Genomic DNA, 17,026 nt, shown 5'->3' with positions numbered 1-17,026 from the left:
AAGTTCACCTGAGTAGAATTTATGCGTGTTTTCTTCTTTTCTTCTTATTCAAGCAGACCTCTGTTGTAGTCTTCTCCTTTATAAGCTCCGAGCAAGATATGGAAGTGTGAAATGAAGATAAACGCATCACGCTGAACGGGTGTTTGTAAGGACCAAGATAAAATCAACATATTTCACCAGTCCACTTTTCGACTTCGACAGATTTCTTGGATGCACGTCACGAGTTCGACACCCACGGATCTTACAGCCCATGAGTCACACAGCCCACCGGGTAGGTGTACAACCCAAGAGTCTTACAGCACATGAATTCGAAGCTAAGCAAATAAGGCTCACGAGTCTATCACTAGGCAAAAACGACCCACGAGAATGACATTACATCACGGGGCTTGATGGGGCATTCCAGACGATTTTCATAATTTCACATCATGTAGTACATAAATCGACAAGTCCATCTATAAATCTGTGGAATTTATTGTGGTCCTTTTAGCAGAGAAATCAACACTCTGAAAAATCTTAAACAAATTACACTGAACAGTGTTGATGACATATAGGAGCCTCACATATTTCAGAAATGTAGCAGTGTAATTCACAATAACGCTTCCTTAACAGGTTCACATTATGTAGAATATGCATACCTTCTTCTTTTGTTCTGCTTCCTTGAGCCCCAACTCGTTCATTCTTATGGTGAGGCTGCGCTGCCATCATCCTTGTTCATTGCAATTTGTTATAAATTTTGAAAGCACTCTTATTCCTCATCCCAATCACTATAAATTCTGAAACTCTGTACTCAGTGAGTATAACTAATTCATAGTTGTTCAAATGTAGAAGTCTGAAAGTAATCCGGAGGTCTCCTTTAATGTGTCGGTCTCCTTTAATGTGTCGGTCTCGTTGGCCTTGTTAGCTTTTAAGAGTCGAGCTCGTGGACCTTTTTTTGACTCTTGGGCTGTATACCTACCTCGTGGGCTGTATGTATGACTCATGGGTTGTATGACCACTGGGCTACCAAAGTTTAAAAATGGACTTGTGAAATATCTTTAATGTTGTCGTGGTCGTTACAAATACACGAGATGCGTTTATTTTCGTTTCACACTTGCATAAATTATCATGTTCGGAGCTTGAAAAGGAGAAGGCTAACACAGAGATAACTGCTTGAAAAAAAAATGTTTGCATTAGGTTTGTATTTGTTGCATGTTGTGTCCTTTACTGTTTTTTAATGTGTGTTGGACAGCTATACTTTGTAATAATGCCCAATTTCACTGCCTTAGAGTTCCTGTTGTTTAGACCAGGACACTCCAGCCTTGTGTTATCTCGCTGAGGTTCGTTAAGTGTAGCTTCCTGTTATAGCAATGGACTGTAACAGTTGCAGGTCAGCAACAACTGAGCAATGGGGCCAACAAATATTTTGGTCTAGGTAGCCAACAAGTTAGTGTATAATGACATTAATGCAAGAAAGATTTCAATACACTTCAAAAGCAAGGAAAAAGTACGGGTAGGTCAACCTCTGTATTATTGATGCGAAAGTATTTCCAACTCTGTCTTACATTAGAAACGATGAGGCAAATAAAAAAAAATAGGACAGCAAGAAATGAAAAAGGAGGCTTCCCTACACACACACACAGCAAACTCGTCATGAGGTATCGCAATGGAAATTGACCCTTCTGTGTTACTGTGTTGACAATTAAGTTTTCTTGAGAAAGAGAAACACAACCAAAATTGTCTCGAACCTTATGACTATAGGATGGAAGATGTAACATTTATATGTCGTTTTTTTTATTTCTTTACATTTATCTTCCTGTCCCTCTCTCCATCTCTCTCTCTCTCTCTCTCTCTCTGTTACCAAAGGTCAAAATCCGCATCATACCCGCATGTTAAGTTCACGGATAAGAACAGGTTGTATTATATATTCTGAAATGCGACGGAAAATAGGAACAAACAGTACACTAACGCTTAATTCAATCTGACCGCCTGAGTAGTTTAAAATAGCCTATACTTACAGCCATGTCATTATCAGCCCCCACATTTCTCACTAATGATTACACAACTTTACTCACTGTTTACACCGTGGAGGTAAAAAAAAAAAAGGTAATCTGCAAATACGCTATTTTTATTTATTCATTTTTTTTTTTGGAGAGGGGGGGGGGGGGGAAGGGGGCTCCCTGGTTTGAGGTAGAACGCCCAGACCGCTACCCCCAATTAAGACAGATTTGAAGTCGCACATTATTCGGTGTACAGTGCGTAACATTACATGATGTGTGGTTGGCCGATGTATAGCCTACTCACCTTCCTTCTCGCCCTCGTACTTCGCGTGGTCGTCGACGTGATCGTCGATGTCATATTGGTAGTCAGTTGGATTTTGAATCTCGTCAACTTCGCCCTGGACATCAACTTCACTGGACTGCCCCTCGCTGCTCACTGAGTGGCGGACCAGCCACAAGTCCGACAGGAAGAATACGAGATAGAGTGAAACGAAAGAGAGTAGCACAGCAAAGATCTTATACATATTTACGGAGGATGAATTCTACTCTCCAGCTCTGCGTCTTCACTATAGTAAATTCTGGAATACCTATACAGTTTATCAAACGTCATAACGTCAAGTTAGCCATTATACTCCATAACTATAGTCACCTGGCTGCGTTACGTCTTGGTAGCCATGCACGTGGTTCGATCTGTAGGCCTAAAGTTGTCCGTGCTCACGGTTTTGTCTATTCCGTCACTTTAGCGGGTAGCCATGAGCTATATGCTGTCCAACATTCCAATACACGTCTAAAATACTTGCGACCTGTAGCTATGTACCGTAAGTCAAAATACTGGTAGTGTAAGAATGCATATATGGCTATGCATGGGGTTCGATGAGCTATGAAATGAGGGCTCCGTTATACAAAATAATGCAATTTGATGATACCTTTAACAAAGCAGTGTAAAGGGGGGATAAAGGATTGCCAAGGTAATGCTCATGGTGTATATAGGTCGAAGGCAATAGAGAGGGAGAGTCTCGAGAGAAATTCTCTGGAAAAAAAGGAAATAAATAGAATAAGATGAAGTAATACAAGAACTGGAAGGTTGTTTATCCAGACAAAATGTTAAACTCCTCCCCTCTCAAGTGTTTCCTTCCTCTTGTTACGTAAGAGAGGAAAAGGAATTAAGTGACATGGTATTCATTGCATTCAATCAGGGTCACATGATGCACACATATTGTCACCTCTGACATTCTTACCTCTGTACCTCTTACATTTTTACCAGAGTATTTCTTGTTTTTTACCTCTGACATCTTTACAGAAAACCATTTCAGTAACTATATATAAATACAATGTCACATTTTTGGAAAAGCTTAAAAAAACATATACTATAGGTCATCATCAAAATATACTCTACTTTATGGATGTGAACATATCATTTCTGCTTTGATTTTAATGTTCAAATTGACTGATTTTAAGTCAGAGACTTAGATCATTTGACTCAAAGTTTAGCATTACCTATAACATGTTCACATGATAGTTTTTGCATATTGCTCTATCCCATGGTGTTATAAGATGTATAAACACACACGTGGTTTCCATGCCATAGCAGCTCACTTTGTTTCTAACTCAAATTTGTAGGTTCTTAATGTGTGCAGATACCCTCGCATCCACATAATTTTGTACATGTTTTAAATCAGGTCTAATTCGCCGGGTTGCCCTACAAATTATGCAAGTTAGAATTCACACTTTCCCTAGCGACTGATCAGGTCCTATTTGTAATGACTTTCTAATCATGACCTCAATTGTGCATTGTTTGAACACACACACACAAAAAGTTCCCTTTGTAAACAATAGGGCACTATTGTTACAATTTGCGTATTATTACTAGAGCTGATTCCAGTGTAAGCCTACTGTTTCATATGCATAATAAAGAGAGTCAATATCGATTGCTATTTTCCCAGCTTACAAAGCATCTATGCAATGATGAGGGAAACTGATAATAAAAAAGATAATTTCAAAGGTCAATATGTTTCGAAATTCTACATCTTTTATACTTTACATGTTTTATGCGTGAAATGTCGAAATAATATGTAAATGCTATGGAACAATTTTAAGCAACTGCAGAGTCTTTTCGCTAGAATATTGTCTTATTTCATTGGCTTTTTCGGATATCAAGTTAAAAGCGATTGAGATGTTTTGTTCCTGATTATCTAGAATATTATGTATTGATATCATGCAATAAATTACAGGTTGTTTGCACAGGGGGTGTAGACAGTTTTTTCTCTGTAGATGAATCATTTGCTTTTGACCCAAAGAACATTCATCCCAGGTTTAAACTTGGTACGGTACTACAAAATGCAGTCTTTTATCAAAATAATTCTTTTCAAAAATCCACATTTTTGCACACTAACTTGCATAATTATGCAAATTTCAAGGTTCAACTTCTGCATATCGAATTTTGCATGAATTGGTTTCACTTTATAGAATATATTTCTGCCAAATTAGATACTTCTATAGGATGCATAAATTGATAATATGGCATAATGTATTTTTATACTTATTTTTTTTAAATATCATTTTGCATAAATTATGCAAATTAGGACTTATTTGTATAGATGCAGTCTCTTTGGATGAATAATTTGAGTTTCCCGAGGGAACATCAGCTGTGCCATCAAGTGCGACATTGTACTAAAAAATGCAGTATTTACCCCCCCCCCCCCTCCACACACACACACACACACACACACACACACACACACACACACACACACGCACACACACACACACACACACACACACACACACACACACATACACACACACACACACACACCCCTCATACCCATCAAAACCGCTTTGGATCAGCCGGTGTAGTATGTATATTTGTATACTAGTAGCAAAGGTCCTACACGTGTAGTGTAGGATCAGCTTCTGCACCAAAGATTAAAATGCCTATTAATTAGCAAGTAGCGCCAGCCTGCACTACTGTACAGCAACGCGGGGTGGAGAAGGCAGGTAAATGGTGAGTAATGGGGAACGCAAGGGACACTGCAAACCTGCTTTAGTATTATTTCTGATGAAAAATTGATTGCGTGTTCGTCACTTATTGTTCATGCCGTCACTATCGTTGGTATGTTACGGCGATTTCTGTTATAGATGAAGTCAATTTTGATCTAGTAATGTTGTGATACCGACTGACTCAGGCTGTTAGTCCCACTAACGTAGTTTGACGTTAGTCACTAAAAGCTCATTCTCTTTTCACTAGAAAAGCTGGCAATCATCATGCTCTTTACGGCCCTAGATTACTCAGTATCGGTGCGAGATTTTATCCTTGCCGAAAAGCTATCTATAGCCACATAGGCCCTAGGTTAGGCCTTATTGTAGTATAGCCAAAGTAGTAAAGGCGCCAAGGCAAGGGCTATAAAAGCCATAAACTCATATTTAGTGTAGAACTAGTGATAAATGTACATTTAAGCCTAAATTGGGTCTAAGCAGTAAGCTAAGGGCATAAGGCTATGTTCTGCTTTGTCTAGTAGAATTTAGGTTTAAATAGATGAATATTAGATGAATACTGGATCATGACAGTAGATATGAAATTTATTGACTGTCGTACATTGTATGTTTTAGCCAGTAAAATAAGAACACTCGTGTTAGCTTTACGGTTAGACTAGATAGACCTAGAGCCTGCTGTATTTTAGATCTAGACAACTCTAGTTAGTAGTAAGTGCACATGCACAAAGCATTTTTCACTAACATTTTGGTGTTTTAGCAAAATTCACCAAATCGACATAGGGTGGTCTACAGCTCTAGAGGTCTAGGTAGACGTTATAATATAAATTGCAAATCATTAGCGCACTGAAACACATGTACTTTTGAGAGATGGTTTTTAGACAATTAAAGTCTTGTTTTTTGGCCTTTTTAATTTCACATGCTGAGATAAACCACACGGTGGGCTCAGGCAGTCGAATCTTGGGCGCTAGATTGTTTCTGCAAGTAGGTCTCTTTAAAGTAACCTCAATATAAATCTCACAGGTATATCCTTAGTTATTAGGTTGGTGATCGGTAAGTATATGCACATACTTTATCTGCATCTGTGCATTTCTTATCAGCCTAATAGTCTACTAACAAAGTTATTGCGCGAAATCTAGGTCTAGGTGTCAGTTCTTGGCACGAGCGGTGGAATCATGGGCAACAGGCTTTACAGCATTGTATTTTTACTGTGATGCCACATTTCTGTTTGATCAACATTTCTTTTTATGTTTTATCCTGTCTCTCTCTAAATTTCTTTGTCAAGCCAAAATGTGTACCTGTAGTAACAAGGACATGGATGTAGGCTTAAATACATTGTGATTTTCTGCATCTTTTTCTGCTGTTGCTAAGGGGAATTTTTTTCCCTTTAAGTTGTGTTTTGCTTCTTATTTCATAGATAATAACCACTTCGTAATATCAGTGCAGTAATTGCCTGAATTCCATGTTACAAAAATAGTTGATAATCATCTCCAGCTAGTAGGAACTGAGTGATGAAGGATATTGTTTGATCGTCAAACATGAAGACAATCCTGAGCAAGACTTCCTTAAACTCCCTCTACATTGAATAACGTACCCCAATCCAACATACCACTAGCCAAATGTGTGTTCATCTGGGCATCCTCACATCCATGTATATATCCACAGGGTAGTGTAAGTTAGTATGGCAAAATTAGTTGGGGGGGGAACATATGAGAGAAATCTTTCCAAGTTGTAATCTGATTAAATTGGGGAAGTCAGCTTGTAAATATTATACAGAGTATCACTTGTTACAGAGTTTGGCTTCTTCATGCTCTTACTTGTTTGGGTATGTATTTGTGTGTGTGTGTGTGTGTGTGTGTGTAAGTGTGTGTGTGTGAGTGTGTGTGTGTAAGTGTGTGTGTGTGTGTGTAAGTGTGTGTGTGTGTGTGTGTGTGTGCTCTAGGAGTTGTAGATTGCAAAAATAATATCTATCAGTTTTCTGGAATTTATGCCATGATTTTAAGCTGCTTGTTTCTTTTTATGCTTTGATTTAGCGGCCAATATGAGCTCGGAAACTTTTCGTTTGGACTCTGCCAATGAAGTCAGGGTCACCCCTGTGAGCCAACCGCCACCATATAAGCCACCACCACCGTGGATTCCCCCAAAAGAGGTATTAAACATTCTTTATTATCATTTTTTGCTCCAGTGGAATTATGTTTCTAAATCATGCAAATGAACAATCACATTGAGAAGCGATGTACACATTATATAAAAGAAAGAAAAGATCTATACTTCCCTACCGTGTCCGAATGGGCAACAGGGCCAGGACCTCAGCCCCTGGGTAACATTATATCCTATGGTGCTGTGCAAGTGCCTACTGGCCCCTGGCAAGTTGACAATTAATGATATTGCTTGATCTGATCTCGATATTGTCTGGAGCGAATTATTTTTCAATAGAGCCCCATATGTATGTTTTTTTTCCCACAACAATAACAATCATGAATATAACAACAACCACACCAGCAGGAAGCATAACAATAATAAGATCAACAACAGTTCACAAGTCGGTTTAATGACCCTAAAGTGTTTCTCTATCACAGCAAATGCATCCATGGGCATTTGAGGGGCATTGGGAATACTGTTTCAATTCAATTCAATTCAATTCAATAGTTTATTTATTTCCATCATCACAAAGAAAAGAAAAAGTTGACATAATCCAAAGTGATACAATTTTTTTTCATTTCTCTTACACTCGTCTGATAAAGGATTTTTTCAATACAATATAAAGTATATTATACACGAATGATGTTGTAAAAAGGAAACAATGCACTTTGTCATGGCAACAAAAATAGTAAATAATCACAATGATGGAAAACAGTGTTCCACTAAAAAAGCCACGCTTGTAAAATGTGGAACACTGGAACAAAACAACAACAGCACCAATTTGTTATACCAATAAGACATATTCATTTTAAATTCTTGTATATACTATTGTACATTTTACTCATTGATATAATGATGTTGATACTATGAACAATACTTACTAGGATTTTAGGATGCAAACATATAAACTATATAACATATCACATTTGTGGCACAGACACTATGGGGCCAGGTGTGCCAGGAAAATTGAACGGAAAGGAAGATATGCTATCGGTCACAAAAAACATAACGACGACAACAACAACAATAACACAATACACAGAAATAACAGAATTTGAGGAAATGCACTCAGACAGATACTGGACAACGAAGAACGAGGAAAAAGGAGCAGGGAAGAATAGAGAAGGAAAAGGAGAGGGATGGAAAAGGTCTGTGGACACACTACAAAATCTCAAGGAAAAGTGAAACATGACGTTTTTTTTTCATTGAACAGAATTAACTGGTATATTTAGAAAACAAATATTTTTTGAGTTTATACTTAAATGTAATTAACTTCACAGATTCTTTTAGATCATTATCTAAGCTATTCCAAAATCTAGGTCCGGTATAAACAAATGTATTTTGAGTGTGTACAGTTCTAACTAAGGGAAGATGAAATTCTTTAGATTGTCTAGTGGGATAATTATGTACGTGGCTGTTACGGTGAAATAAAGAATAAAATATTTTGGGTAGATGATTGCAGTTGTAATTAAACATAAATTGACCAAGTTGAAACAAATACAACTCTTTTATTTTCAGAATTTTGTGCTCAAGAAAAAGCTTGTCAGTATGTGCTCGGATATGAAGGTTAAAAACGATGAAGGTTAAAAACGATTCTGAGCGCCATCTTTTGCAGAAGAAAAAGTTTATCTAACAATGTCGAATATGTATTCCCCCAAGCAAGAATTTCGTAATTCAAGTACGGCAATACCAAACTTGAATAAAGCGTAATCAAAGCCGAAGAAGGAAGATAATATTTCAATTTATTCATTATGCCTATGTTACGTGCAATTACTTTACAAATATTGTTTATGTGACACTTCCATGATAACGTATTATCAACACAAACACCTAAGAATTTAATAGACGAAACCTCTTCTAGGGGAGTAGTGTCAAATATAACATTACCTGGTAATCTATCTAAAGAATTACTGAAAAACATATACTTTGTCTTCTCAATATTCAGTGACAATTTATTTGCATATATCCATTGTGAGACATTCTTCAATTCATCATTCACTGTACTAATTAAAGTATTAGGGTCAGGGTGGGAATAAAAAAGATTGGAATCATCCGCGAATAATATGAAAGAGAGTTTATCTGAAGATCTATAAAAATCATTAATGTAAACTATAAATAACGTGGGCCTAACAAACTTCCTTGCGGAACACCACATTCTATTTTCTTCATAGAAGAATCAAAACTGTTCACATGTACATATTGAAATCTGTCAGATAAATAACTCGTAAACTGTTTCTGATGATACAAAAAGGCAAAGCTGTGCAATTTATGCATCTGTCGTAGAATAGTTATGGGCAATTTTGTGTGATTTATTCGTTGCAGCTGGCCAACTTCTGTGAATTTTGATTGTTCATGATTTCATAGTTGAGAATGGAGCGTGAAATGTGCACAAATCTCTGCACTGCAAAATATTTCTTGTTTACACTACATTACCCAGTATTCTCCAATGAATGCCCTCACACTGATAAGACACAGTTATGAATACTCCATGAAATTGTTACGTTTCTTTGCAGAGAGTAGGCCACCCTGACTATGATAACAATCTCTCAAAGTTCCTGCTTCGATCAGTCAAGTTCAGGAGATCAAAACACAATGAACAGGTGAGAGTCCATCCAAGAGAGAATGGCAAAGCAAGAGCGAGAGATTTAGAGAGAGAGAGGGTGTAATATGGACCTGGAGTTGCTGAAGCAAGTCGATGTTTCTGTTCATACATCGTTGGTAATCACTGAAGATGAAGTGCATTTATATCGAGATGGTACAGTGCTAATATGTACATGCTGTTCTCCACAATTTCCACTGTACTCAGTATATGCACCATATGCTTCAACAACTGTAGAGGCCAACCCTCCGAAACGGATGAGTCCAACACATGGTGGTGATGTGTGGCTTGTTCAGCGACAGAAGATTTCTTCCTTACATATTTCCAATTTACACCTACAGAATGAAAACAAAGAAGAGAACAAACCCTTACCCCGCTTTGATAGTCCCATTATTTAGAACTCCAGTCTATTTCCAAACTTCTTCTTCTTCTTGTGAAATGTGTTATCCCAGGAAGTGGTTGGCTGTGTATATCAAAACCAAAATCCATGTCATGTCCAGTTCTGCCAGAGGGAGATATGCTGACTTGATTTTTCCTTCTATGGTACAGTTTAATGGAAAATGGAATTCATAGCTCCATAATGAGGCACTATGGATATGATAGGATTGATATTTTCATGTTCTGTGAGGCATATTTCTTTTTGCTTTGATGCATTTACCTGCAATAACCAATTGAAGACGAATCCCAAGTATACTTGGGTGAGTGTGTATGGGAAATGCGTGTTGTAGCGAAGTCAGCCCATCCTCAACAGGTTAATTAGTTCTACTAAATCCATCCAATTTCTGATTTACAGGTGTAGTAGAGCAATAGACTCTAAGAGAATGAGAAAAGTTGTGTTATGTTTAGTCATGCAATGACAGAAGCCTTATTCAGCCAGACTGGATAATTTGTAATGTTGATTGTATCAGCATGTCAGTCTGCATTAACGCAGTCTTCCATAAATTTTGAAAAGAGATATTGTGTATTCATAGTCTTGTTATACTCTGCTTTTCTATTTTCAGCTTGGTTTCAGCATAAGAGGAGGTGCGGAATATGGATGTGGAATCTATGTGTGTGGGGTATGTACCATGTTCCTCTGAGGGTGCACCACGACTGCAACTAAATTTCTGCTACTGCTGTTATTATCAGGGTTCCCGGAGTCATGGAAAATCCTGGAAAAATTTGTGGTCATGAAAAGTCAGGGAAAAGTCAGGGAATTTGGAAATTTGTGAAAAGTCATGGAAAAGTCATGGAATTGCATTTACCTCTTGGCTATGGCAGCTTTCCAGTTTGTCATGTCTCACAACTCTCATACTCTGTGATCATACTCTGCTATTATAATTGGTGTTCATGATTTCCATTTTTCCCAGTTTTGTGACATCCCAAATTCTACATAACTCCCGGGACATATGTGACCCGCTACAACAAAAAGGTCCTAAAGTCGCGCACGGTCGAAGCCGTGAAAATCGAGTTTGAAGTCAGAGCATTAAAATTGGTCAAAACTTACGATTTTCTGATTTTGATATATTATTGGAGTCTATCATGTCTTCTATCATCTGTCGAAATTTTGAAGCAAAATTATCAAAGGAAAGACCAAAAAATAGCGTTTTTCTGAGCCATGTTTTTTGGCGTTTCTACGAAGCAGAAACTGGTTCGAAAATTTGGATTGAGCGCCACAGATAGGTTCTGCCCCTAACAATGACCAGAGTGATCTCATTGGTCAGTTTGTTGCTTGCTGCTAACCGAAGCGTTAAGCTCGCACACTGCCCAGTCGACTGGTGCGTGCGGGCGGGGTGCGCTATGCTCAGCCGCTTCTCACATCCTGGTCACTGATTGGTTGGTGAGGAGACCGCCGACGCTGATGTGCTTGAATGAACTCTTCAGGGGTTGCTAGGGCTTACCTTCTATTGTCCAGAGGTGAAAACTGACTTGCGTTTCCCTTGATCGCGATTGCGTTTAAAGGAAGACTTTTAGGGCGCTTTTCTCGAAAGAGTGATTTTCCAGAATTCTCGACATGCTCTCTTTTAAACATCGATATCTTCGCAGCCGATTATTTTTATGAAATGTGTTAGATATCAATTTAAAGCAGAAAGATTAGGGGATTATATCATGCAATTTTCAAATAATCGACCTCGCCCGACTTTAGGATCATTTTGTTGTAGCGGATCACATATACGAATGATAATAGATGTACATGTCATGAGTAAGATAGTAGGTGGAATGGATGGCTGTGAGGGGAGGTGGAGGCCATCATAACGTGTCTGATTTTGGAAACCGTGCCAGAAAGGAAGTCATGGAAAGCAGCAATTTAGGCCTAGTCATGGAAAAGTCATGGAAAAGTCATGGAATTCTGTTTTCAAATTTCTGTGGGAACCCTGTATTATGTCTCATGGTGGTATTTTGCTGTTATCATCATGATTTAATGGTCATTTGTCACCAAATTAACAAATAGGCGCATTACCCCTGGAGGCCCTCAAAGCTGCCTCCCAAAGTTTTCTATATACTGCAAAAGTGGAAATTCTTGCTTTGACAGAAGTTTTGCGCGGTTGTGCGACCAGAAAGTAGCACAAAAATAGAGTCATGCAAATATTTATTCTTGCTGTACTTACCACTAATTATTGTCTTGAATCAGCGGAATTAAAAACACAAGAAATTAATCTTACCTGGCCGAGCGTGAAAAATTACTCACACAAAAATATCCCCTTCTACAGTAGTATGCAAGAGTGCGTGTTAGGTGAACTTGCAATACCCAGGTGAGTGCAAGACCCCCTCTTCCCCCCCCCCCCCTCCATCTCGTGTTTCATTGTTTTCATTTTGTTTTTGTTGTAAATACAAGTTGATTGATGGTTAACATCACTTTGATTTGTTAGCGTCAAGACATCAACAATAACCATTCTTATCATTAAAATTGAAATTCACTTACCAGTATGCCCATTTCATGACTCTCTTTTCTTTGTTTTGGAGTAGTGCCTTCCAGAGTGTTGACTTCCATTGTTGCTCTCGTCCCGCAGGTGATACCAGAATCTGTGGCGTACCGGGTCGGAATGAAACCTGGAGATCTCATTCTTAGCATCAACGGGATCAACTTTTCGAGCATCACTTATGATGAGGTGAGCAGATTTTTAGCCCAGATCAAGTCCAAGAAACCAAATTTCTGTGATTTTGATGCACCTGTAGCTTTCTGTTATGATTTTTACTTTTCTGTGCTAGTGATTCACAAAGTAGAGAATACAAGAATAAAGATTACCTTTCCTGTTATCCCTTTGTTGATCATATGTGACCCTGCATCACAAAACAAACAAAAAGTCGTCAGACATGGATTTTTAGTTAAGGGCAAATTCTGAAATAGCAGACTCTAAGCTTTAAAATGATGTATAGCTCAATTGAAATGGACTCTCCTAACCTATCTAAATATTGGAAAGAAAGCTTACAGTCTGGAAAAGTGTGATCTGAGAAAAGAAGCTCTGAAGTACAGGGTCTATCTCTCTATTCAAGTGCTTAATCTTTACCAAACCATGCTAGCTGTGCGATGAATGGGACAAAAAACAGGATGTAAACCAGTGGGGCAACAACAATGAAGGGATTATCAGATTATGTTGAAATTAAGCATACTCTATTATTAACACAGTCTGTCCATGATTGATGCCAACTTTCAAAGCAGTAGCCGCATCCCTTCAAAAGTTATCAGACTTGAAAGTGGAGAATGTGCAAAGGGTTATCAAGAAATGAAAAGGGGCCTGTTAGACATACCTGATCTCACTACTCTACAAAAAAGAGCTGTAAATGCACTTTCCCATTCATTTTGTGATCCCAAACTTAAGAATAATGTAGAAGAAGGAAAGCTCTTTCAGAAAATAGGAAAAGCTCAATATTGATTTAGTTGACCCATTTCACCTTTTTTGAGTCCTCACGCAAAATCAAAGGGTGCGACTTTTTGTTCGTTTTGTGATGCACGGTCACATATTATCAATTTGTTTTGATTGCGGAATTGTCAAAAGCCTCTTTGTTGCCAAGTTAACCCATCCAGGAGGCGCTGGTTTTGCTATAGCATGCATTTCCAAGCTAATTCCATGCAAATCTTTTTTTTTTCAGTGAAGGATGTGTAGTGAAATTCAGAGGTGCTGTAGCGATGAAAAGATCATAATTTCTGCAGCAACTCCCTCAGGGCTTGATGGAATAGGCATAAAAAATGGACAAAATGTTGCTACTGCTACAAATGTATTACAAACAAATGTGGCCATGGGCAATCAAAGATTGGACAACAGTGTAATAAACATGTCTGTTGTCATGTTATCATGTCATATAAGTACCTTGTTATTTGTCACATTTCCATTTCATAATCAAGTAAATTGAAATGCTATGCATCACTCCGTGAAGCTTACCCCTGACTGCTAGGTAAATTTTGAAAGCACTAATAGTATGAATGGTGCACATTAGCACAGTACATCTGAAGTGGCTCGGACTTCATGGATTGAAATATCCCAATAAAACATTATGTGCACAAACTGTGTTTTTCACCAATAGTCAGTTGATAATCATATATTGATCTGACAAAAAAAAAAATGAAAGATGTGTACGCTGTAGTCTAGTTCTGATGTGATTGAGAGTTAGAATCAGATCTAATGTTCTACATCACTTATGAAAACTAAGAATTGTCAGGTGTAAAACAGCATTCACAGTACATATTCAACTTTGATAGCATCTTCTGTATATAGTTCAAGAGTAATTGAATAAAATTTCCTTATCTATTACAGTCCATCAGGATTCTGAAAAATTTGGATGAAGTGGAGGCCAGGCTGAAATACTATCCATATGGTAAGTCAGCTGAAACAAGAAGAAGAAAAAAAAAAAACTTTTCTGTGCATGATTCCTGACACAGGTACTGCAGGGTATGTCAGTAAATGTTTCCCTTTAGTAAGCTCTTGTAAATACTGTTTGATTTTTTTTTTCTTTCTGTGAATTATGTTTGGTTTCGTCAGGGATTGGCTCAGGGTTACCATGTGATTGCCATTGTTTGTTAACCAAAGAAAAGTATTTTCTAATCTACTCTAAATGCTCACAATGAGTCCTGACTATTTCAGTGGCTGGTATTGATATAGCTGCAGATAGAAGTTAACTTCGTCTTGCCCTCACTCAATGAGAATGATATTATCGTTTTCTCTGTAACACTGAACGTATGCCCATAATTTTAATCATGTCTCCTTCTAAAACACTGAATAACTGGTGTTAATTTACGTTGGTGAGAGGCAATTTGTTCATCATTTGCAATCCATGAGGTTCCCATATTAAGCAAACAGTAAACGCAAATCGCATTGGTAAATGGACAGCATTAGATGGTTGTACAGTAGAAACATATTTTTAAAAAAAGGTTGGGTGTAACTCAAAAAACAAACAAAACCCTTACAATGAGGTTATTTTGATAGTCCCAACTCTTTCTATGATTTTGCTTTGGCACCCTTACATATGAGAAACATGACAAAAACATGGTTATTATCATGGTTTTTAAGTCCTCATCGTAATGACATTTCTCTGTATGTGGTAATGTCAGCTATAATGTTGATGGATAATGTTCTTTTTCTTTGTATTGTTGTGTTGAGAATGATGGTGAACTTGCAAGATAAGATGTGGATCTGGACCTCTTTCAATATTTCACTCTCTCATTGCTCTTTTCAGGTTACTATAAAACATACGAGAGGACGGGCGAATCTCCACCTCACGAGTAGTGGATGCACGGACTTGATTTTCTCAATTGCAGTGGGTGGAATTACAGAATTCAAACTCAGTCGCAGGCCAGTACTATGAAGTCAAGAGACGGTGAAACATATACTGCAGTAATATGACTGTTCGCTGCAAAGTATTCACCTGCACTTTTATAGCCAATGAGTCCCAGCGTAGTGTCCTTTTTTTAGATGTGCGTAGTGTCCGTTTATCAGTTCAGAATTTTGCAGTGTAGGTTGATACAGTACTCTTTGACGTGCACCATGGTATAGTGAACATTTGTAAAGCTTGAAGCACACAGCATTTAGAAACATTTGACTAATGTTTATGTTTTCATTGGTGACCGTGTACAGGTGTCCAGCCAAGAGGTAAATAAATTCCTTGAGCTTAATTTCCCCCCTGAAGCTGGGAATGGTGGAAGCAGATGAGGAAACTCACACTTTAGGTCTTTTTTCTTCTGATTTAATAGCTTATCATGAATGGACGTTAAGGCATTTGTCACTAATGATTGAGTTCCTTGACAGTTTTTTCTTAAAAGAAAAAGAAAGAAAGTTATCCATGCTTCATGTGCCTTAAGCTTGGTGATGGTATCTGTCATCTGTCCTTGACAATTTTGGTTTCTTACCATTTACTAAATGCTGTTGACTATCTTATTGACATTCTCATGAAATTTCACTGATTTCTGTTAGAATCATTATACAAATGACGCACAGGTCTGAGTGCGTCAGTCGGAATTGTGTGCATAAGGTAACTATGGAATGCTTAACCCACGAGGCGAAGCCGAGTGGGTTTAGGCTAAATTCCGTAGTTACCGCATGCACACTATATTCCGACTGACGCACGAAAAGACATGTGCGTCATCTGATTTATAGAATGGGTAATTTTCTTGTCAAAAACCCATTTTTCTATCGTGTTACCCGATGACAAAATTACTGGATGCATTTCCTTTTTGGCTTGCCGTAAACGAGCATGCATCAGTTTTTACTGGACGCACGGCCAGCCGTGCATCAGTATTTACTGGACGTATGGCCAACCTGAGTGCGCGAACGCTTGCTTAGTGCGCAAACCTTTGTTACAAGTATGCGTACTCTTGCTACAAGTGCGCGATAACATGTTTACCACTGTGACTCAGCGTACGTAGCGTGCGGCCAGTAAAAATCAACACATAGCTCTCGACCAATCAGATCGCAGGATTCTCGCTACCCATTCTATAATACTTGATTGGTGAGGAAAATTGCTGATGGAATAGTAATTCACTTGACATGTTGGGAAATATTTTTACTTAGTAGATAACCATGCTAGGATACAGATACTATGAATAAGCCAGTCCATAGTCCCAATCTGAGCATGTGCTGATAAAAGTTGATGCAGACCTTCAAGTGAAATTGACAGGTAACTGAGGTATTTGAAAACCTGGATTGGTCTTCATGAAAAGTAAAATAAATATTTTGTGTATGATCAAGGTGCATGTCGGGATATGTATAGGTTAATGTATAATCTATCACTTCAACCAAGTTAACAACAGCCTTTCATGCAGCACATACATTTCAACTACTTCTTTCTGCTTGACTGTTTTTCAGCTGCCTTTCTAATTAAAGCATTAAATCATGTTTTAGAAAGT

The 17,026-nt window shown here is 38.0% G+C and overlaps 1 protein-coding gene across 1 annotated transcript; it reads left to right on the top strand.

Annotated features, from left to right (window-relative positions):
• The first annotated feature begins 4,960 nt into the window (after positions 1-4,960).
• On the top strand, positions 4,961-16,078 carry LOC139724470 (PDZ domain-containing protein 11-like). The gene is made up of 7 exons (XM_071635606.1): positions 4,961-4,980; positions 7,001-7,116; positions 9,623-9,709; positions 10,710-10,766; positions 12,699-12,797; positions 14,442-14,502; positions 15,361-16,078. The coding sequence occupies exons 2-7, from the start codon at positions 7,009-7,011 to the stop codon at positions 15,408-15,410; spliced, it is 462 nt and encodes a 153-aa protein (XP_071491707.1). The 5' UTR covers positions 4,961-4,980; positions 7,001-7,008; the 3' UTR covers positions 15,411-16,078.
• The last annotated feature ends 948 nt before the right edge of the window (positions 16,079-17,026 follow it).

This window comes from Diadema antillarum, unplaced genomic scaffold (assembly GCF_040938485.1).
Source record: "Diadema antillarum isolate AM-2024a unplaced genomic scaffold, OU_Dant_1.0 scf00000215, whole genome shotgun sequence".
NCBI lineage: Eukaryota > Metazoa > Echinodermata > Echinoidea > Diadematoida > Diadematidae > Diadema > Diadema antillarum.
This window is presented reverse-complemented; position numbering and strand designations above follow the sequence as displayed.